The sequence below is a fragment of the Oncorhynchus mykiss genome, chromosome 2 (genome assembly GCF_013265735.2).
Source record: "Oncorhynchus mykiss isolate Arlee chromosome 2, USDA_OmykA_1.1, whole genome shotgun sequence".
NCBI classification, from domain to species: domain Eukaryota; kingdom Metazoa; phylum Chordata; class Actinopteri; order Salmoniformes; family Salmonidae; genus Oncorhynchus; species Oncorhynchus mykiss.
The window spans coordinates 10,572,838-10,597,119 of NC_048566.1; the positions used below are offsets into that span (position 1 = coordinate 10,572,838).

The 24,282-nt window shown below is 42.7% G+C and overlaps 1 protein-coding gene across 2 annotated transcripts in view; it reads right to left on the reverse strand.

Moving 5' to 3' along the window:
* The window catches only part of LOC110520767 (serine/threonine-protein kinase ULK4), a 209,529-nt gene that overhangs the window by 170,919 nt on the left and 14,328 nt on the right, over positions 1-24,282 (reverse strand). For both annotated transcript variants that reach the window (XM_036937563.1, XM_036937571.1), the window contains exons 18-21: positions 20,030-20,137; positions 18,038-18,121; positions 2,977-3,138; positions 2,436-2,624 (exon numbers count right to left, since the gene is read on the reverse strand). In XM_036937563.1, the coding sequence (XP_036793458.1) occupies positions 2,436-2,624; positions 2,977-3,138; positions 18,038-18,121; positions 20,030-20,137 (543 nt within the window). The remainder of the gene's footprint in view (positions 1-2,435; positions 2,625-2,976; positions 3,139-18,037; positions 18,122-20,029; positions 20,138-24,282) is intronic.

Consider the following 24,282-nt stretch of genomic DNA (forward strand, 5'->3'; position numbering starts at 1 on the left):
ATAGTGTTGACCTGACACTGAGTCTTAGCTGACCAGTAGAGCCAGCTATAGTGTTGACCTGATACTGAGTCTTAGCTGACTAGTAGAGCCAGCTATAGTATTGACCTGACACTGAGTCTTAGCTGACCAGTAGAGCCAGCTATAGTGTTGACCTGACACTGAGTCTTAGCTGACCAGTAGAGCCAGCTATAGTGTTGACCTGATACTGAGTCTTAACTGACCAGTAGAGTCAGCTATAGTGTTGACCTGATACTGAGTCTTAGCTGACCAGTAGAGCCAGCTATAGTGTTGACCTGACACTGAGCTACACTGAGTCTTAGCTGACCAGTAGAGCCAGCTATAGTGTTGACCTGACACTGAGTCTTAGCTGACCAGTAGAGTCAGCTATAGTGTTGACCTGATACTGAGCTACACTGAGTCTAAACTGACCAGTAGAGTCAGCTATAGTGTTGACCTGATACTGAGCTACACTGAGTCTAAACTGACCAGTAGAGCCAGCTATAGTGTTGACCTGACACTGAGCTACACTGAGTCTTAGCTGACCAGTAGAGCCAGCTATAGTGTTGACCTGACACTGAGTCTTAGCTGACCAGTAGAGTCAGCTATAGTGTTGACCTGATACTGAGCTACACTGAGTCTTAACTGACCAGTAGAGTCAGCTATAGTGTTGACCTGATACTGAGCTACACTGAGTCTTAACTGACCAGTAGAGCCAGCTATAGTGTTGACCTGATACTGAGCTACACTAACCTGGAAGGCTCCCTGTGGGCTGCTACAGGTGTTATTACTTACACTATCTGGAAGGTGCTGGGAGGGTGGAAACGACAGCCTCTCCAAAACAATACACTTATCATAAAACCATAGGTTAATAGGACTAATTGGCTCAACGCTATTTACTGGGCAGCAAATGAGTCAGAATTGATTCACTGTCACAATCAGGAGGAAAATGGAAAAGGACAGCAGAAGTAAGACAGACATGAACACTCCTAAATACTGTGATTAAATACTGGCTGTGGTTGTGTGTGAGCAGTTGAGTTCATTCATTTCAAAAGCCTCTGGTCTACCCTGCTGCATAAACTGTAATTACATCAACAGTATTCCAAGCTGCACTAGAAGATTGTTGCAGCTCCTTCCCCAATTAGTGGAGTTGCTTAGAGATTCATTGAAATAAAACATTTATGCAAAGACAATGCATGAATAAACAAGGCTTTCCGGACTTCTATTTGTCAAGGGAATTCATGAGGAAAATGTATAGCATTTTATAATTGGTGCAAAGGTGACGCTGTAAGTTGTATGCACTCAAAGACTTGTTTTCCCCAGTTACATTGGAAATGGACATGTAGATTCATTCAGGTCAAACTAAATGACCAATGGAAATCTCACAGAACCTTGAAGGCAGCGATGTACAGTACCTTCTTAAATCACTTTCACCGGCTCATTTGTGTCTATAGGAACTTTACTGGGAGGGAGGGCCTTGTTTGTGCATTAACAATCCTGCTACTATTACGAAACAGTACTGCCCCTCTTAGTGGAGAATCCTGAAAGCAAGATGAATATTTAAAGATAATCATCAGTAGGAATAAGGCATGTTTGTTCAAGTCTCAGTGACTGGGAGTCAAGTCAACCTCAGGAAATAAGAGAACTCCTCTCTTTGAAGAAAATGATTCTCTCCCATCCCAGTTGGTGAGGCCCTGAGACAGACTAGACATCACATGCAGACAAATCTTTCTCTTTCTTATCTGCATCTTATCTGGCTTTGGCTGCATGTGTTCCGTTGGGAGAGATTTATATTCCATTATTTGTTCATACTTACAACTAACCCTAACTGGGCCAGAGGATTAAAGATAGAGGGAGATGGAGAGGAGAGAGGAGAAGAAGAGGAGAGGAGATGGGATTCATCTCCTGTGTTGGCTGGAACTAGCAGCACAAGCTGATAATGGCCAATTATCTTTCAGACGTTAGGGAGAGGGCGGCGGTGCCGGGTCAGATGAGATGTTTAGTGCTGAAGAAGATGGCACAGGGCTGAAACACGTCCACACAGAGACAACACCAATCCCATACAGCCATGGCACAGGCCACACTCTTAGCCTCACAGTGACAGTTGAATGAGGGGCTATAGTTGTGCTTTCATTTCCTTCGTCCCAAATGGCACCCTATTCCCTATAGTGCACTACCTTTGCCCAGGGCCCATAGGGTCAAAAGTAGTGCACTATTTTATTTTTAACCATTATTTAACTAGACAAGTCAGTTAAGAACAAATTCTTATTTACAATGACGGCCTACAGTTGGATTCGAACCAGGGTCTGTAGTGACGCGTCTAGCACTGAGATGCAGTGCCTTAGACCACTGCGCCACTCGGGAGTCATGTAGGGAATAGAGTAGCATTTAGGACTGTTGGTGTTTAACAAGGTGTTACACTACAGTATCCTACATACCCGCTCCTGGACTAGTCTGTGTAGCTGGGCGTGGGCCCCTGACGCCAGCATGGCAGAGAACATGGTGAGTATGTGCTGCTGGACACGGCTGATCCCCGACACCAGGCTGGCTAAGATGGCTGGCAGCCCCACCTTGTCAATCACACTGTGGAAGGCACTGGCTGAGAGGCGGGTGATTCTACACAGGGCCTGTATGAAGTTAATAACACAGGAAGGCCTCAGTCATCATCAAGTTCTCTTTCAAACACAGCTGGCTTCTAAAAGTGTCTGAAGTGCCGGATAGGCAGGGTTTGTACATTTGGGACTATTGCATTGGTTTCTTTGGGTCAGACAAACTCAATCAAGAAACAGTTTAAATAGGAACCTTGGTCTGGTATCAAGATATTAGTCCCGATGCAGGTTATATACATGGACATAATCCACCCAGTGGTATTTCATCAGTACACACAGTATCTCTACTTCAATCACAAATGAAAGTGAAATATTATAGTGAATGAGTGAGTTCAGATTTCCCTTGTTAGTGTATTGAGTTTGTACTTACTGAGATGGCGCTGACGCGTAGTGAGTCGACGCTGGAGTGTGTGAACAGGTACCAGAGCATGGGGCCTATCTCCGCGGTGATGAAGCCCTGGGCGTAGTGAGACGCCGGGGTACACACGTTCTCCACCATCTTACACACCATGTGGTTCACAACCAGCTCCTCCTAAAGACACACATACAGACACACACACGGACGGACATACACACACGGATGAACCCAACACACACACATAGCACAATACAATGGAATGCCCAAGATAGGTTAGCTAGGCTAAATAAAACACAATCCTGAATCCTACAAGAACCTGAAGGTCACACCTCAAAGAAAAGCAAAACAACACAATTAGCAAGTAACAATTTGATTTACACAAATCATTACAATGGCTAAAATGTGAAGTGGTTCATTACCCACCACGCATCCATTATATACCACACATCCATTATATACCACAGATCCATTATATACCACGCATCCATTATATACCACGGATCCATTATATACCACAGATCCATTATATACCACAGATCCATTATATACCACACATCCATTATATACCACACATCCATTATATACCACAGATCCATTATATACCACGCATCCATTATATACCACGGATCCATTATATACCACAGATCCATTATATACCACAGATCCATTATATACCACACATCCATTATATACCACGGATCCATTATATACCACACATCCATTATATACCACACATCCATTATATACCACACATCCATTATATACCACACATCCATTATATACCACGCATCCATTATATACCACACATCCATTATATACCACACATCCATTATATACCACACATCCATTATATACCACGCATCCATTATATACACCACACATCCATTATATACCACAGATCCATTATATACCACACATCCATTATATACCACGGATCCATTATATACCACAGATCCATTATATACCACACATCCATTATATACCACGCATCCATTATATACCACGCATCCATTATATACCACACATCCATTATATACCACGCATCCATTATATACCACGCATCCATTATATACCACGCATCCATTATATACCACGCATCCATTATATACACCACACATCCATTATATACACCACACATCCATTATATACCACACATCCATTATATACCACAGATCCATTATATACCACAGATCCATTATATACCACACATCCATTATATACCACACATCCATTATATACCACGCATCCATTATATACCACAGATCCATTATATACCACAGATCCATTATATACCACACATCCATTATATACCACACATCCATTATATACCACACATCCATTATATACCACACATCCATTATATACCACACATCCATTATATACCACACATCCATTATATACCACGCATCCATTATATACCACACATCCATTATACACCACGCATCCATTATATACCACGCATCCATTATATACCACGCATCCATTATATACCACGCATCCATTATATACCACACATCCATTATATACCACACATCCATTATATACCACACATCCATTATATACCACACATATACCACACATCCATTATATACCACACATCCATTATATACCACACATCCATTATATACCACACATCCATTATATACCACACATCCATTATATACCACACATCCATTATACACCACACATCCATTATATACCACGGATCCATTATATACCACGGATCCATTATATACCACACATCCATTATATACCACGGATCCATTATATACCACGGATCCATTATATACCACACATCCATTATATACTACACATCCATTATATACCACACATATACCACACATCCATTATATACCACACATCCATTATATACCACACATCCATTATATACCACACATCCATTATATACCACACATCCATTATATACCACGGATCCATTATATACCACACATCCATTATATACTACACATATACCACACATCCATTTTATACCACACATCCATTTTATACCACACATCCATTATATACCACACATCCATTATATACCACACATCCATTATATACCACGGATCCATTATATACCACACATCCATTATATACCACGGATCCATTATATACCACGGATCCATTATATACCACACATCCATTATATACCACACATCCATTATATACCACACATATACCACACATCCATTATATACCACACATCCATTATATACCACACATCCATTATATACCACACATCCATTATATACCACACATCCATTATATACCACACATATACCACGCATCCATTATATACCACACATCCATTATATACCACACATCCATTATATACCACACATCCATTATATACCACACATCCATTATATACCACACATATACCACGCATCCATTATATACCACACATCCATTATATACCACAGGTCCATTATATACCACGCATCCATTATATACCACACATCCATTATATACCACACATCCATTATATACCACACATCCATTATATACCACACATCCATTATATACCACACATCCATTATATACCACACATCCATTATATACCACATATCCATTATATACCACAGATCCATTATATACCACAGATCCATTATATACCACAGATCCATTATATACCACACATCCATTATATACCACACATCCATTATATACCACACATCCATTATATACCACACATCCATTATATACCACACATCCATTATATACCACACATCCATTAAGTCACCTTGTTACCCTGGTTCCACTGGGTTACATCATAAGCTCCATTAAAACGTGGAAATTAGGAAATGAAAAAACGTGGAAATGAGGATCACTACTAACAACCTAATAAACATAGCGTTCACTAGTTAAAACCAGTATTCTACCACAGTACCTTTCTGAACTACAGTCGTGGCCAAAAGTTTTAGATATTAGATATTTTTATCGGATGTTACTATGGAATTTTGAAGTGTAATTACAAGCATCTTCATAAGTGTCAAAGGCTTTTTTTGTAAATTACATGAAGTTGATGCAAAGAGTCAATATTTGCAGTGTTGACCCTTCTTTTTCAAGACCTCTGCAATCCGCCCTGGCATGCTGTCAATTAACTTCTGACTGATGGCAGCCCATTGCATAATCAATACTTTGAGTTTGTCAGAATTTGTGGGTTTTTGTTTGTCCACCAGCCTCTTGAGGATTGACCACAAGCACAATGGGATTAAGGTCTGGGGAGTTTCCTGGCCATGGACCCAAAATATCAATGTTTTGTTCCCCGAGCCACTTAGTTATCACTTTTGCCTTATGGCAAGGTGCTCCATCATGCTGGAAAAGGCATTGTTTGTCACCAAACTGTTCCTGGGTGGTTGGGAGAAGTTGCTCTCGGAGGATGTGTTGGTACCATTCTTTATTCATGGCTGTGTTCTTAGGCAAAATGGTGAGTGAGTCCACTCCCTTGGCTGAGAAGCAACCCCACACATGAATGGTCTCAGGATGCTTTACTGTTGGCATGACACATGCACGCAGGACTGATGGTAAGCGCTCACCTTGTCTTCTCCGGACAAGCTTTATTTCGGATGCCCCAAACAATCGGAAAGGGGATTCATCAGAGAAAATTACTTTACCCCAGTCCTCAGCAGTCCAATCTCTGTACCTTTTGCAGAATATCAGTCTGTCCCTGATGTTTTTCCTTGAGAGAAGTGGCTTCTTTGCTGCCCTTCTTGACACCAGGCCATCCTCCAAAAGTCTTTGCCTCACTGTGCGTGCAGATGCACTCACACCTGCCTGCTACCATTCCTGAGCAAGCTCTGTACTGGTGGTGCCCCGATCCCGCAGCTGAATCAACTTAAGGAGACGCTTGCTGGACTTTCTTGGGCGCCCTGAAGCCTTCTTCACAACAATTGAACCGCTCTCCTTGAAGTTCTTGATGATCCGATAAATGGTTGATTTAGGTGCAATCTTACTGACAGCAATATCCTTGCCTGTGAAGCCCTTTTTGTGCAAAGCAATGATGACGGCACGTGTTTACTTTGCTGGTAACCATGGTTGACAGAGGAAGAACAATGATTCCAAGCACCACCCTCCTTTTGAAGCTTCCAGTCTGTTATTCAAACTCAATCAGAATGAGAGTGATCTCCAGCCTTGTCCTCGTCAACACGCACACCTGTGCTAATGAGAGAATCACTGACATGTCAGCTGGTCCTTTTGTGGCAGGGCTGAAGTGCAGTGGAAATTTTTTTGGGGGGTATTCAGTTCATTTGCATGGCAAAGAGTGACTTTGCAATTCATCAGATCACTCTTCATAACGTTGTGGAGTATATGGAAATTGCCACCATACAAAGTGAGGCAGCAGACTATGTGAAAATGTATATTTGTGTCATTCTCAAAACTTTTGGCCACGACTGTACACTACAGCCACACACAGTAACCCACCCCAACCACATGACTGGACTGTGTCCAAAACAGCACCCTCCTCCCTACTCGTTTTGTGCAGAACCCTAGAGGCCTTGGCCAACAGTAGTAGTGCCCTATGAGACCTGGCTCTCAAGACAAGACAGGTTATGTCCACACTGCCCACAAAATGAGGTGGAAACTGAGCTGCACTATCTAACCTCCTGCCCAATGTATATTAGAGACACATATTTTCCTCAGATTACACAGATCCACAAAGAATTTGAAAACAAATCCAATTTTGATAATACCACAGTGTGCCATCACAGCAGCAGGATTTGTGACCAGTGAAGAACAAACACCACTGTAAATGCAACCCATATTTATGTTTATTTATTTTCTCTTTTGTAGTTTAACTATTTGCACATCGTGACAACACTATGTATAGACATAATATGACATTTGAAATGTCTCTATTCCTTTGAAACTTTTGTAAGTGTAGTGTTTACACTTTTGTTTATTATCTATTTCACTTGTTTCCCATGCAAATAAAGCCCTTTGAATTTAATTTAATTGAGAGAGGGACAGCGGAGACAGCGAGAGAGAGAGACAGCGAGAGAGACAGAGACAGCGAGAGAGACAGAGACAGCGAGAGAGAGAGAGACAGCGAGAGAGAGAGAGAGAAAGAGGGCTCTAGGTTCTGATATAGTTGAGGTGCTGAGTAGGAGGACACCTGCACTGATTGACAAGCTGCTAGAGGGCGAGTGAGGAGTTAAGGAATCTGCGTCCCAAATGGCACCCTATTCTGTACATAGTGCACTACTTTTGACCAGAGTCCACGTAGTGCACTATATAGGGAATAGGGTGCCATTTGGGACAGGCCCGAAGAGTGAACATAGTGAGGGGGAACATTCCAGTCAGAAAGGCCTTGTTGTGTCAGTAGAACAAGTCAACCAGAAACGAATACAACTCAAGTCAAGATACTCCACACAGCACAGCAGCCTCAAGGTTTCTCTTCTCTCTCCACACAACAACCATACAAAATCACTGTGAAGAAAAGCTGAGGCCGTTTTTTTAAACACGCCCGTTTGTACAACTAACTATCTTTCATACCGGTGTGGACATACTGTACACAGACTCCCTTTTCACAAAGGTAAGGCACGCTGGAGGCTACTGTGTATAAGGTGTGCTGTAACTCAGAGCATGTTTTAACCTGATGTTACAAAGGCAACTATACTAGACTAAAACAGCATAAACAAAACACACACAGAGAAAACCTTGGAGTCATGCGATGCGTCACTACTTATTCCAACCTTTCAGAAAGTGAAGTCTGAAAATGGCATTGAAAATCTAATGTTATGAACAGAGGCAGGGAGGGGCATTGAAAATCTAATGTTATGAACAGAGGCAGGGAGGGGCATTGAAAATCTAATGTTATGAACAGAGGCAGGGAGGGGCATTGAAAATCTAATGTTATGAACAGAGGCAGGGAGGGGCTTTGAAAATCTAATGTTATGAACAGAGGCAGGGAGGGGCTTTGAAAATCTAATGTTATGAACAGAGGCAGGGAGGGGCATTGAAAATATAATGTTATGAACAGAGGCAGGGAGGGGCATTGAAAATCTAATGTTATGAACAGAGGCAGGGAGGGGCTTTGAAAATCTAATGTTATGAACAGAGGCAGGGAGGGGCATTGAAAATCTAATGTTATGAACAGAGGCAGGGAGGGGCATTGAATATATAATGTTATGAACAGAGGCAGGGAGGGGCATTGAAAATCTAATGTTATGAACAGAGGCAGGGAGGGGCATTGAAAATCTAATGTTATGAACAGAGGCAGGGAGGGGCATTGAAAATCTAATGTTATGAACAGAGGCAGGGAGGGGCTTTGAAAATCTAATGTTATGAACAGAGGCAGGGAGGGGCATTGAAAATCTAATGTTATGAACAGAGACAGGGAGGGGCATTGAAAATCTAATGTTATGAACAGAGGCAGGGAGGGGCATTGAAAATCTAATGTTATGAACAGAGGCAGGGAGGGGCATTGAAAATCTAATGTTATGAACAGAGGCAGGGAGGGGCATGGAAAATCTAATGTTATGAACAGAGGCAGGGAGGGGCATTGAAAATCTAATGTTATGAACAGAGGCAGGGAGGGGCATTGAAAATCTAATGTTATGAACAGAGGCAGGGAGGGGCATTGAAAATCTAATGTTATGAACAGAGGCAGGGAGGGGCTTTGAAAATCTAATGTTATGAACAGAGGCAGGGAGGGGCATTGAAAATATATGGTAAAGAACATCAAATTAGGTCAATAGCTATTGCTATTGGGCCTACCAATATGCTGCTTGTATACGAGTGGCTCAGGATTTATTTTGAGAGAAAAAGTTGGAGAACCCTGATCTAACTCCCTGGTACAAATGTAGTGCACTAAATAGAAAATAGGGTGCCAATTTGAAAACCGCCATTAAAGGACATTGGGCACACCTGTGGAGTGGAGTGCGGCTAATTCTCTATTTTTCTAAATAAAACACTGCTACTGTATTAATACTAGCATCTAACACACTGGGAAAAAATGTACATAGGATGCAACAACAACAAAAAGTACTCATCCAAGAAGTTCTCAAAATGCGTGGGCATGAGAGCTATTTTAAACACCATTTTATTTCCTTGTTTAACTGTTCTACAAGAAACATTTCAATTACTTACATTTGTTTTGCAGATATACTGTAGATTACCCTGGACTAACTGGAAAATCATTCCAAACAGGAGTCTAATTCAACATGAAAAGGGATGAAAGCCTTTAACTAATGTCTAGACTGTAGGACCTAAAACCATAACCTGGGGCTAATACTGTAGGGCCTAAAACCATAACCTAGGGCTAATACAGAGGGCCTAAAACCATAACCTGGGGCTAATACTGTAGGCCTAAAACCATAACCTAGGGCTAATACTGTAGGACCTAAAACCATAACCTAGGGCTAATACTGTAGGGCCTAAAACCATAACCTAGGGCTAATACTGTAGGGCCTAAAACCATAACCTAGGGCTAATACTGTAGGACCTAAAACCATAACCTAGGGCTAATACTGTAGGGCCTAAAACCATAACCTAGGGCTAATACTGTAGGGCCTAAAACCATAACCTAGGGCTAATACTGTAGGGCCTAAAACCATAACCTAGGGCTAATACTGTAGGGCCTAAAACCATAACCTAGGGCTAATACTGTAGGGCCTAAAACCATAACCTAGGGCTAATACTGTAGGACCTAAAACCATAACCTAGGGCTAATACTGTAGGGCCTAAAACCATAACCTAGGGCTAATACTGTAGGGCCTAAAACCATAACCTAGGGCTAATACTGTAGGGCCTAAAACCATAACCTAGGGCTAATACTGTAGGCCTAAAACCATAACCTAGGGTTAATACTGTAGGGCTAAAACCATAATCTAGGGCTAATACTGTAGGCCTAAAACCATAACCTAGGGCTAATACTGTAGGGCCTAAAACCATAACCTAGTGCTAATACTGTAGGCCTAAAACCATAACCTAGGGCTAATACTGTAGGCCTAAAACCATAATCTAGTGCTAATACTGTAGGCCTAAAACCATAACCTAGGGCTAATACTGTAGGCCTAAAACCATAATCTAGTGCTAATACTGTAGGCCTAAAACCATAACCTAGGGCTAATACTGTAGGCCTAAAACCATAACCTAGGGCTAATACTGTAGGCCTAAAACCATAACCTAGGGCTAATACTGTAGGCCTAAAACCATAACCTAGGGCTAATACTGTAGGCCTAAAACCATAACCTAGGGCTAATACTGTAGGCATAAAACCATAACCTAGGGCTAATACTGTAGGGCCTAAAACCATAACCTAGGGTGTATACTATAGGGCCTAAAACCATAACCTAGGGCTAATACTGTAGGCCTAAAACCATATCCTAGGGTGTATACTGTAGGGCCTAAAACCATAACCTAGGGCTAATACTGTAGGGCCTAAAACCATAACCTAGGGCTAATACTGTAGGGCCTAAAACCATATCCTAGGGTGTATACTGTAGGGCCTAAAACCATAACCTAGGGCTAATACTGTAGGGCCTAAAACCATAACCTAGGGCTAATACTGTAGGGCCTAAAACCATAACCTTAAGAACCATAAACCATAATACTGTAGGGCCTACATGGGGATTGAACACAAAACTATGAGGACAAAACAGAGTTCAATGCAGCTCTTTACTAAGCTTAGTATCTCCACTACACGAGGATCGAAAAATCCCCAGTAAACAATTCTATATGAGAAGAAGACTCTTATCATAGTGGTAGCTATAAGTCTTTACTAAGCTTAGCCTTTGTGTCTCCTCTAGTTTGAGCCTGTGCTGTATGTTCTCCCAGAGTGTTAGCCGTGTCAGACTGAGAGGAGCCCTGCAGCCTCTCTTGTGGTTTCCCCAGCCTGCAACAAGTGCCTGTGTGTAATTATGTCCCTTTTGAAGCAGCAGCGCAGCACCTGGACCAGAAGAACGCTCAATGTAAATTCAGGACCGCCAGCTAAGCCTTTCATTATCCGGCTTGTTTTCATCTCTCTGCTTAGAACTCTATCCTCTCCGTTTAAATGGCATGTTTAATGAATAAGAGTGATATTAAAACCAAAAAAATATCAAAATGGGTTTTAACTTTGTGAAATGTGTATTTAGAAGATTACAGAAGAATGCAAAGATGGAGCTGGCATGTAATAAGTCAGACAGCAAAACACCTACAAGACAGTGTGGAAAGGATCTCTGAAATTATTACCATTGAGTACTACAATACTTTAAGATACAATCTCCCTTGAAGAATGTCTACGTTCTTTTAAAAGAGACACTTCCCACTCGGCACACACTGGCTGAATCAATGTTGTTTCCACGTCGTTTCAATTCAATTACGTTGAACCAACATGGAATAGACGTTGAATTGACGTCTGTGCCCAGTGGGTTCTCTAGCTCACAAAAAATGTAGCAGTGTGTGATGTAACTGGTTATTATTACGAATCATCCAGAGGTGATTCGTCCCAAATGGCATCCTACTCCCTATGTAGTGCACTACTTTTAACCGGAGCCAAAAGTAGTGCACTATATAGGGAATTGGGCTATGCTTCAGAGAGAGATTAGGCTGCAGCTGATTAGGAGCAGAGCATTACAGTAGCTCCTGTGTTGGACTGATACATGTTTAATGTGAGTGGAGAGCTGTGTGGAGTGGAGCGGTGCGGTGGCCAGGACTAGGAGATAGAGGAGGAGGGTTGAAGCCCCTGGCTCCCTCTCCCTGGTACAGATACACCACCGCCACTGCCTCTGTTCCCAAACACACCTTTCATCATTGGCACTGGGAACATCTTCTTCACGCTCATAAATATTTCCTGCAGGCAGCTCAAGTCTGGCCCGTCTCTCTCTCTCTCTCTGTCCTCTCTCAGTCGCTTCTCCTGCCCGTCTCTCTCTCTCTCTGTCCTCTCTCAGTCGCTTCTCCTGCCCGTCTCTCTCTCTCTCTTCTCAGTCGCTTCTCCTGCCCGTCTCTCTCTCTCTCTCTGTCCTCTCTCAGTCGCTTCTCCTGCCCATCTCTCTCTCTCTCTGTCCTCTCTCAGTCGCTTCTCCTGCCCGTCTCTCTCTCTCTCTCTGTCCTCTCTCAGTCGCTTCTCCTGCCCATCTCTCTCTCTCTCTGTCCTCTCTCAGTCGCTTCTCCTGCCCGTCTCTCTCTCTCTCTTCTCAGTCGCTTCTCCTGCCCGTCTCTCTCTCTCTCTCTGTCGCTTCTCCTGCCCGTCTCTCTCTCTCTCTCTCTGTCCTCTCTCAGTCGCTTCTCCTGCCCGTCTCTCTCTCTCTCCTCTCAGTCGTTTCTCCTGCCCGTCTCTCTCTCTCTCTCTCCTCTCAGTCGTTTATCCTGCCCGCTTCTCTCTCTCTCTGTCCTCTCTCACTTGATTCACCTGCCCCGTCTCTCTCTCTCTCGCCTTCTCCTCCCAGTCTCCCTATCTCTCGCTGCCTTGCCTTCTCTTCCCAGTCTCCTTCTCCCTTTCCATCTCTGGCATTCAGGCTCCCCTCTCTCTCACGCCCAGACTTTCCCTCCATCTTCCTCTCCCTCCTGAAACATTTGCTGATGCTGCTACACTCGCTGCAATGTTACGGTATGTGGGTTGCTGCCCTTAACAAGAGAACAAGCAACTCTCTTCTTGACATCTTATTCTCACCGTTTGTTTGGAATTTCAGAATCAGCTGTGGTCATGAAAATCTGACATGCAAACACAGCTAGAATTGCAGTTAAGTGCATGTAAAGTGGTGTAAGCATTTCACATATCAATTCAATTTGAAATGTTTTAACCATGCAGGGAAATACTGCATAAATAACATGAAAACATACCATCGCCGGACAGTTTATTAGGTACACCCATCTAGTCCTGGGTCGGACCCCCTTTGCCTCCAGAAGAGCCTGAATTCTTTGGGGCATGAATTCTACAAGTTGGAAACATTCCACAGGGATGTTGGCCCATGCTGACGTGATGTCATCACGCAGTTGCAGCAGATTGGACAGCGGTACACCACTGCCACCAGCCTGTACTGTTGACACCAGGCAGGATGGGTCCATGGACTCATGCTGCTTACGATAAACCCTGACTCTGCCATCAGCATGACACAACTGGAATCAGGATTTGTCAGCCAAGGCATTGTTTTTCCACTCCACAATTGTCTAGTGCTGGTGATCGCGTGCCTGCCCACTGGAGCCGTTTCTTGTTGTTTTTAGCTGATAGGAGTGGAACTGGTGTGGTCGTAATAGCCCATCCGTGACAAGAATCGACGAGTTGCGTGTTCCGAGATGCCGTTCTGCACACCACTGTTGTACTGAGCCATTATTTGTCTGTTTGTAGCCTGCCCGTTACTGTAGCTTGCATGATTCTTGCCATTCTCATTCAACCTCTCTCATCAACAAACTGTTGTCGCCCACAGGACTGACGCTGACTGGATGTTTTTTGTTTGTCTCACCATTCTGGGGAAACCCTTGACACTGTCATGCGGGAAAAGCCCAGGAGTCCGTTTCTGAGATACTAGATCTGGCGTGCCTGGCACCGACCATCATACCACACTCAAAGTCGCTTAGGTCACTGGTTTTGCCCATTCTAATGTTCAATCAAACAGTAACTGAATGCCTTGATGCCTGTCCGCCTGCTTTATATAGCAAGCCACGGCCACATGACTCACTGTCTGTAGGAGCGATCCATTTTGGTGAATGGGGTGATGTGTCTAATAGACTGTATATAGGCTATGCTATCTAGTCTAATTGCCATATGTTCTTGTTTACAAAGACATGAAGCCGCTGAATCATGCATGCTTGCCACAGCCAGGATCCATCCAATCAGAACTTAGCTAGAATTCCCATCCTACTCTGAAAGTTTGACTTCAATCTGTGTTTAGCTGGGGAGGTTCTCCCTAGAGAAGTAGGCAAGTGTCAGTCAGCACTCATCATCGCTCAATAGAAATAAATAAGAAAAGCACCCGGTTGGCAGCGTCTTAATGACCGACGTGGTGTGAGTGTGTGCTGTGCTTCCCTTCCTCAGTCATATCCCCCTCCCGGCCCTCAGAGAGGAGCACCCACAGAGTTATTATTAGTCAAGGTGGCTGGTGGAGAGAGACAGAGTGACTGACTGACTGACTCTCAACACCACTTAACTTTCCTGATAGTATTATTCTCATTACAGCTCAGAGTCTGTATTGAACAAATCCTTTAATTAAATCAACAAAAGTCCCCTGTACCTGCAGTTCCTACAGGACTCGTACAGACCTCTCTCTAGAACAATCCCATACAGACCTCTCTCCAAAACTATCCCAGACAGTCACTCATACCGACCTCTCTACAACTATCCCAGACAGTCACTCATACAGACCTCTCTCCAAAACTATCCCAGACAGTCACTCATACAGACCTCTCTCTAGAACAATCCCATACAGACCTCTCTCCAAAACTATCCCAGACAGTCACTCAGACAGAACTCTCTCTAGAACTATCCCATAGAGACACCCATACAGAACTATCTCCAGAACAATCCCATACAGACCTCTCCAAAACTATCCCAGACAGAACTCTCTCAAGAACTATCCCATAGAGAACTCTCTTCAGAACTATGTCATACAGACTTCTCTCCAGAACTATCCCAGACAGTCACTCATACAGACCTCTCCAGAACTATCCCAGACAGTCACTCATACCGACCTCTCTAGAACTATCCCAGACAGAACTCTCTCTAGAACTATCCCAGACAGTCACTCATACAGACCTCTCTCCAAAACTATCCCAGACAGTCACTCAGGCAGAACTCTCTCTAGAACTATCTCATACAGTCACTCATACAGACTTCTCTCCAGAACTATCACAGACAGTCACTCATACAGAACTCTCTCCAGAACTATCCCAGACAGTCACTCAGACAGAACCCTCTCCAGAACTATCCCAGACAGTCACTCATACAGACCTCTCTCCAGAACTATCCCAGACAGTCACTCAGACAGAACCCTCTCCAGAACTATCCCAGACAGTCACTCATACAGAACTCTCTCCAGAATTATCCCAGATAGTCACTCATACAGAACAATCCCAGACAGTCACTCAGACAGAACTCTCTCCAGAACGATCCCATACAGACCTCTCTCCAAAACTATCCCAGACAGTCACTCAGACAGAACTCTCTCTAGAACTATCCCATAGAGAACTCTCTTCAGAACTATGTCATACAGACTTCTATCCAGAACTATCCCAGACAGTCACTCATACAGACCTATCCAGAACTATCCCAGACAGTCACTCATACCGACCTCTCTAGAACTATCCCAGACAGTCACTCATACAGACCTCTCTCCAAAACTATCCCAGACAGAACTCTCTCAAGAACTATCCCATAGAGAACTCTCTTCAGAACTATGTCATACAGACTTCTATCCAGAACTATCCCAGACAGTCACTCATACAGACCTATCCAGAACTATCCCAGACAGTCACTCATACCGACCTCTCTAGAACTATCCCAGACAGTCACTCATACAGACCTCTCTCCAAAACTATCCCAGACAGTCACTCAGGCAGAACTCTCTCTAGAACTATCTCATACGGTCACTCATACAGACCTCTCTCCAAAACTATCCCAGACAGAACTCTCTAGAACTATCCCAGACAGTCACTCATACAGACTTCTCTACGGAACTATCCCAGACAGTCCCTCATACAGAACTCTCTCCAGAACTATCCCAGACAGTCACTCAGACAGAACCCTCTCCAGAACTATCCCAGACAGTCACTCATACAGAACTCTCTCCAGAATTATCCCAGATAGTCACTCATACAGAACGATCCCAGACAGTCACTCAGACAGAACTCTCTCCAGAACGATCCCATACAGACCTCTCTCCAAATCTATCCCAGACAGTCACTCAGACAGAACTCTCTCCAGAACTATCTCATTCAGACCGCTCTCCAAAACTATCCCAGACAGTCACTCAGACAAAACTTTCTCCAGAACTATCCCAGACAGTCACTCATTCAGAACTCTCCAGAACGATCCTAGACAGTCACTCAGACAGAACTCTCTCCAGAACGATCCCAGACAGAACTCTCTCCAGAACGATCCCAGACAGTCACTCAGACAGAACTCTCTCTAGAACTATCACAGACAGTCACGCATACAGAACTCTCTCTAGAACTATCCCAGACAGTCACACATACAGAACTCTCTCCAGAACTACCCCAGACAGTCACTCATACAGAACTCTCCAGAACGATCCCAGACAGTCACTCAGACAGCACTCTCTCTAGAACTATCCCAGACAGTCAACGTTGTCAACATTGTAAGAAGCATGTACATTAACTTTCCCTCTGATGCTGTGAGGTCCAGATATAACATTCTAGAGGTATATAAAAACATCTGACATCATTTCTAGGAAAGATGAACAGGATCCATTACACCATTATTACTAATATGTTTTAAATAGAAGACTGGAGATTATGGATCAGAATTCACAAATTTGGTGTAAACTGTCTGGACAAAACCTATTTTTAGGCAAATCCTTTCAATGAAATTACAGTAGATGGCATCAGACTTAAATTGACCTACGTACAAATAAAGTTTCTTAAGTACATAGGTACAACTAAATTATATTTTCCCCCCCACCCAACTCACACATCTTTGGAATAAATCTTGCTCCATATTGGTATATACGCTGGCCAGCCTAAAACTTTTGCTAATTAGTTTATAATGAACACGTAATATCAACTCTCCCTTCTGGGAGAAGAGACATGGTCTTTTGAAACAAACTCAGTTGTGTAATTAAGAAGAACAGATGCACCAGCTGAGGAACAACGGTTCTCTGGCCAGACTGACTATCTGGCTGACTGACACACTACTGCACTACACACAGCCTACATACAGAGTGTGTATGTGTGTGTACGTGTGTGTATCCACCAGTCGTTAATTGCCGGCGAGGTCATGACAAGGACCCATCCATCCGGGGGTTGTTTTGATGCAGGTACATGACAGGGGCTGACGACTGGGTCTGCTGCATGCCCTTGACTTGCAGTTGGCAAACAATGCCTGTAGGGCCTTGCAGGAGGATCATTACCGCGGAAGTCCCCCACCCCCCTCCCTCCCTCCCTCCTGCTGAGGCAGGTGCAGCAGTCTTACCCCTTCCCGAAGGCACCTCATTAACACTGTGTAGGCGGCAGCAGGAACAACCCACAGCTCTCCTGGGTTCTCTTTCTTCTCCTCCTGCGGGGAGAGAGGGAAGGGAAGGTAAGAAAAGGGGAGGGGCTGTGAGTGGAGACAGAGAGGACCTCTGTAGCGGCTCGTTGGGGGAATAATTAGGGTAAAACAAAGCAGCAGCAGCTAGCGTAATTAGGCTAAATAAATAAGCCCCAGCAAATGATCTAGCTAGCTACCAAATTTGGAACTTGGAAATGCCTTTGGTAACGGTGAGGGAATGTGTGTTATTATGTAGTAAACTGGGGATATGTGAATTAATTGGCTCCAAAACATATTGACAGTAAATAATGAGGAGTGATGTAGTGAACCAAAAGCGTATGGAAACACTGTTTACACACAGAATAATCTTTATGCACCTATTACACTACATGTGAAGTTGTTTTGAGTTAGCTTGCATTGACACTATTCTCCTCCTGTCATCTCCACTGCTGCTCACATTTTCCCACCTTTTCATCACTACATCCGTGTTAATGACGCCTTTGATCATACACTGTGCTGCATGCAGATGTAGGATCTTCATTTGATCCCTTCCTGCACGGCAGGAAATGCAGACTTGTAGTATATTTGAGTTTTAAAAAAGTTTCAAAAGTTTGTCATTTCCACTTTGAAATTTCAGACTTGATTTGCCCTAACAAAAAATGCATCAACCCCTACAAAAATGTTGTTGCTGCAGGATCATTTTCCTGCTCTAGGTAACTGTCTCAAATTAAGATCCTACATCTGCAGTGTTCAGAGAGCCCATTAACCACATGGCTTGTTTTTACCTAAGCTCTGCTTTTATGCCGTCTATTCATTTTTCTGTGTTTTAAAAAAAAATTATTATTATATTATTATTATTAATATTAATTTGTTATGTAATACAGTATACTTACATTACATCAATCCTCATACATATTGTTTCCCCATGTTGTCCATGTAGTATTAATAATAGGAAAGGGCCTATAGATGTTGCTCGAATCTCAGAATACTCCAAATTATTTAGAGGCTTCTCCATTATTCTGTGGAGACGGTGTACAAATTCCTAAGACTCTCAGTTAGCATAAATTAGGAGAAAGAGAATTGTCGCGTGTACCAATATGGTGTGGATCCATAACATGAAATGACTCTTCACGGGTATTTGTATTAAACTAGAACTACCTGAATTCAGCCTTGAAAGCACATTTCCATACATTAAAAGACTTTTGTGGAGAAAAAAACAAATAGCCAATAGAGAATAAATGGCACTTTAAAACCCTTTACTTCTATTGGTTATTGAGCTAATAAAGTCAATGGCCATTGTGTGTGTGCTGCACTGAGTGACCCTGACAAACTGGAGAGCTCAGAGAGGAACAGGAACCCTCCTGAAAATAAAGATACTATCCCACCACCAGGAACCTTCATGTGTGTGTGTCTACATGGCTTTCAGATGCAGCGGGAGGTCAAGATAACTTACAGTCAAAACAGCGTGAAAGTTAAACAGCTTTTTTGCATAGCTTTTCAATGGAATAATAAACTAGTGGCAAGCCATTATGAAAAGCTATGAAAAGCAATACTGTGTGTTGTAGAGCGATTTGTCATTTAGTGTTTTCAAATCATTGCACAAACTGTTGTGAGCATTCATCAAACACAAAAACCAAATGCAGACAGACAAACATCTTTAAGTGCTGATATTACTGAGAGTGCTTAAATACAGTAGTTATTTAAGCAGGTATCTTTGTGGTAGATTATCAACAGTATCAGAATATCATCATAAAGGCCTAAGCCAACAGACATATAAGTCATTAGCTGTAAACTGCTCATTTAAAAAGGGCTTTATAAAATACATTTGATTGATTGATTGAATAGAAGTTAGGTCTAATTCATTGTAATGGCAATTTCATTAAGACAGTAGAAGGCATAGGGTTGAAAGGGCACTGCTTTGGAGTATATCGTCACCTGTGTGGCGATGAGGTAGAGCAGCTCCCCCAGTGGCGGCAGCAGGCACTGCTTCAGTTTGCTGTTCCTGAAGTTCTCCCTGATCAGCTCCGTGAACATGACAACAGCCTGGAGGCGCAGGGAATGCACTAGCATCAGTCACTCACTCACAGTTGTGACAGTACTCCTGCCCTTCACAACACTTTATATTGAATAATGCACCCTACCAACACTGGATACGCAACAATGTCCAGACAGAGTAGAATACTGTGCCAGAAGTGATGTTTTCCCCATTCCATCCTGTTATTCTTCTACTTTAGCACTAAGGTCTACATTGTCAAACGGTGTCCATTAATCAACTGAGGTCTTTAGACATGACAGATTTAAAGCTCATTACTCCATGAATGTGGCGGCAGGGTAGCCTAGTGGTTAGCTGACTTGCCTAGTTAAATAAAGGTAAAATAAAATAAATAAATAAAATGAAGCCAACATTGTAACACTATAAAGGGTGCAGTGCTACATTATAACACTATAAAGGGTACAGAGCTACATTATAACACTATAAAGGGTACAGAGCTACATTATAACACTATAAAGGGTATAGAGCTACATTATAACACTGTAAAGGGTATAGAGCTACATTATAACACTGTAAAGGGTGCAGAGCTACATTATAACACTATAAAGGGTACAGAGCTACATTGTAACACTATAAAGGGTGCAGTGCTACATTATAACACTATAAAGGGTACAGAGCTACATTATAACACTATAAAGGGTACAGAGCTACATTATAACACTATAAAGGGTATAGAGCTACATTATAACACTGTAAAGGGTATAGAGCTACATTATAACACTATAAAGGGTATAGAGCTACATTATAACACTATAAAGGGTACAGAGCTACATTATAACACTATAAAGGGTACAGAGCTACATTATAACACTATAAAGGGTATAGAGCTACATTATAACACTATAAAGGGTACAGAGCTACATTATAACACTATAAAGGGTACAGAGCTACATTATAACACTATAAAGGGTATAGAGCTACATTATAACACTATAAAGGGTATAGAGCTACATTATAACACTATAAAGGGTACAGAGCTACATTATAACACTATAAAGGGTATAGAGCTACATTATAACACTATAAAGGGTACAGAGCTACATTATAACACTATAAAGGGTATAGAGCTACATTATAACACTATAAAGGGTACGGAGCTACATTATAACACTATAAAGGGTACAGTGCTACATTATAACACTATAAAGGGTACAGAGCTACATTATAACACTATAAAGGGTACAGAGCTACATTATAACACTATAAAGGGTACAGAGCTACATTATAACACTATAAAGGGTATAGAGCTACAGTATAACACTATAAAGGGTGCAGTGCTACATTATAACACTATAAAGGGTATAGAGCTACAGTATAACACTATAAAGGGTACAGAGCTACATTATAACACTATAAAGGGTACGGAGCTACATTATAACACTAAAGGGTACAGAGCTACATTATAACACTATAAAGGGTACAGAGCTACATTATAACACTATAAAGGGTACAGAGCTACATTATAACACTATAAAGGGTACAGAGCTACATTATAACACTATAAAGGGTACAGTGCTACATTATAACACTATAAAGGGTACAGAGCTACATTATAACACTATAAAGGGTACAGAGCTACATTATAACACTATAAAGGGTACGGAGCTACATTATAACACTATAAAGGGTATGGAGCTAGAATGAACTGGATAAAGGACGAAGGTGGGAGGGAGGAGGGAGGCTAATGAGACTCCATATAAAACATGTCATTATGGTGTTATTTATTTATTTATTTTCACCTTTATTTAACTAGGCAAGTCAGTAAATAACAAATTCTTATTTTCAATGACAGCCTAGAAACAGTGGGTTAACTGCCTCGTTCAGGGGCAGAACGACAGATTTTTACCTTGTCAGCTCGGGGATTCGATCTTGCAACCTTCCGGTTACTAGTCCAACACCAGGCTACCTGCCGCCCCAAATTATTGGAAGGATCCACATAATAACCCCCCCCCTCCCCCCCCTGCACCCACACCCACACACCCACACACACATATATATTCACATATAAGCAAACACACACCCTAACTGGCTAATTCGTGGAATTAGCATTTTCCTAGTCTCGTCCTCTTTAGAAGTGGGGAGGATGTGACGGACTTACTGCGGCAGCGCTCTCAGCAGGGTGCTATGCAAATAGGCAGCACACTCAGTGCGAGGCGGCCTGGCGCTGGCCGGTAAAGAACATAAATGGTGACTTTGCAGGAAACAGATGTTTGGCTCACGTTTGATGCCAGAGAGAAACGAAGCTTTGGCAGGAGAGATGTCCTGCAACTGACTGACGATTCACTGTTCAAGAAAACAAACAGGCTAAGTTGGAGCCGCAACACACGGCTACTTCCTCCAAACGCATCATTATCGCTCCTGTACAATCCGCTACTACCCCCCTCCTCCATCCCCCCAACCCATAAGGCAGAGCTTTAAACTACTGAGGCTACAGACAGTTTAAGGCCATGCAACATTAAGCATTCCTGCGAGGCTTGGGGAGGGAGAGACAGAGAGACCAGTTTCTCAAGGCAACCGAGGTTTTGTTACTCATCATCACTATCATCACGTCTCAGCTGTGGTTCCGAACAACACGAGACTGGAGTCTTCCTGGAGACATCTCAGCAGGCATGAAGACAAATTATCACACCAAGGGCAATGGGCCAAAGTGACATGAAAATACTACCTTTCTCACGAGCAGTAGCTTTGTGATTTGTCCGATTTTAACATTTGATTTAAACATCACATTAATGCAACTGATCAATTGAATCAATAAAATATCCCTGGTATGTGATTTAGCTTAATGAATGTATTGTGACATTTAGTGGTTTGAGCCTGATCATTCACTCATTACAAACAGGGTGGCAGGAAGGCAGGCAGGACAGGCAGACAGATATATCCTGATGTCCTATTGATGGAAGGAGCAAGCTAATAACAAACAAAAGGTGACCTGCTCTGCTGTAGTGTGGTCAATCAATATCCCACGGCTGTCCAGAAGAAGACAGGTGTTTGATCTAGGGCTGACGCCTGCGACACACATGACCTCAGGCGTTTTCAGGAGTCTATGGTCCCATAGATCACCAATGGCCTCTGCCTATAGTTATCAGAAGGACGTGAGACATATTGCTTTGGCCAGCGAGCAATAATTGAACTCAAGCCATTATGGATGTGTTTTTGATGATGAATACATGGATACCAAATTATTCAAATGTTTTTGGAGTAATGGATAAACAACCTAAATTAAAATTTAACAAACTAAATTCCCTAAAATAACAATCTTTACACAATCATAGTTTGGCAAAAGACACAAGAAACCAAACTGAATAGAATCAACAGCAGTGTTCATTGGCCCCAGCACTCTGTTCCTTTTCCAGTAGTGAGGAGTGAGAACGAGCCTCCAAGCCCTGTCTGAGGAAATGGAACAGGCTAATTCTCCCACAATGAGAGGAGGGAGGCAGGAGGCAGTCTGTTCTGCTCATTCTGCAGGGACGGCCGGCACGGCACACTAGGCCAGTTTCTAAGGGACACTGGGTGGAAACAGCAGACAGTGTGTGCAGCACTATTGACGCGCTGCCATGAGAGAGAGAAAATGTCTGAATTGGGGCTTGGTGGTTTGTGGCACAGAAAAGTACTGCCTCTGCCAGGGAAGATAACACTTAATTAGAATGATGTTGAAGTATCCATAGAGACAGGCAGAGGAAAGGGGATAATACTGAACTAATTCCTCTCTTCCTGTCCTAACTAAGCCAACAGTATGCCTGAAAAATAGCAGCTGCAGTCATTGGTGCTCACTGTTTTAAAGGACTGTGAGAAATGGAGGTTTGTGATGATAGTGTAGGACCAACTTGACGTCTGATTCTGTTATGTATCCTATAGAGCGTACTGAGGCATCAAATTCAACGCTGACAATAAACATTGAACTTTGCGGCATTGTAACTTGTGATTCTCACTGTGAGAACTCCTTTCAAAAAACAATCGGCGCAACACGAGCCCGGACCAAGAGAGAGAAAACTCGTCTCACAGTGGAAACTTTAACTAGGATCACGGACGACCACTGAGATCCACAGTGTGGCAGACATATGGAGATGGTGGTGACAATAGCCCTGCCCTGAAGCAGAAATGGCCATGACTGCGGCTGACCATCAGACACAGAACC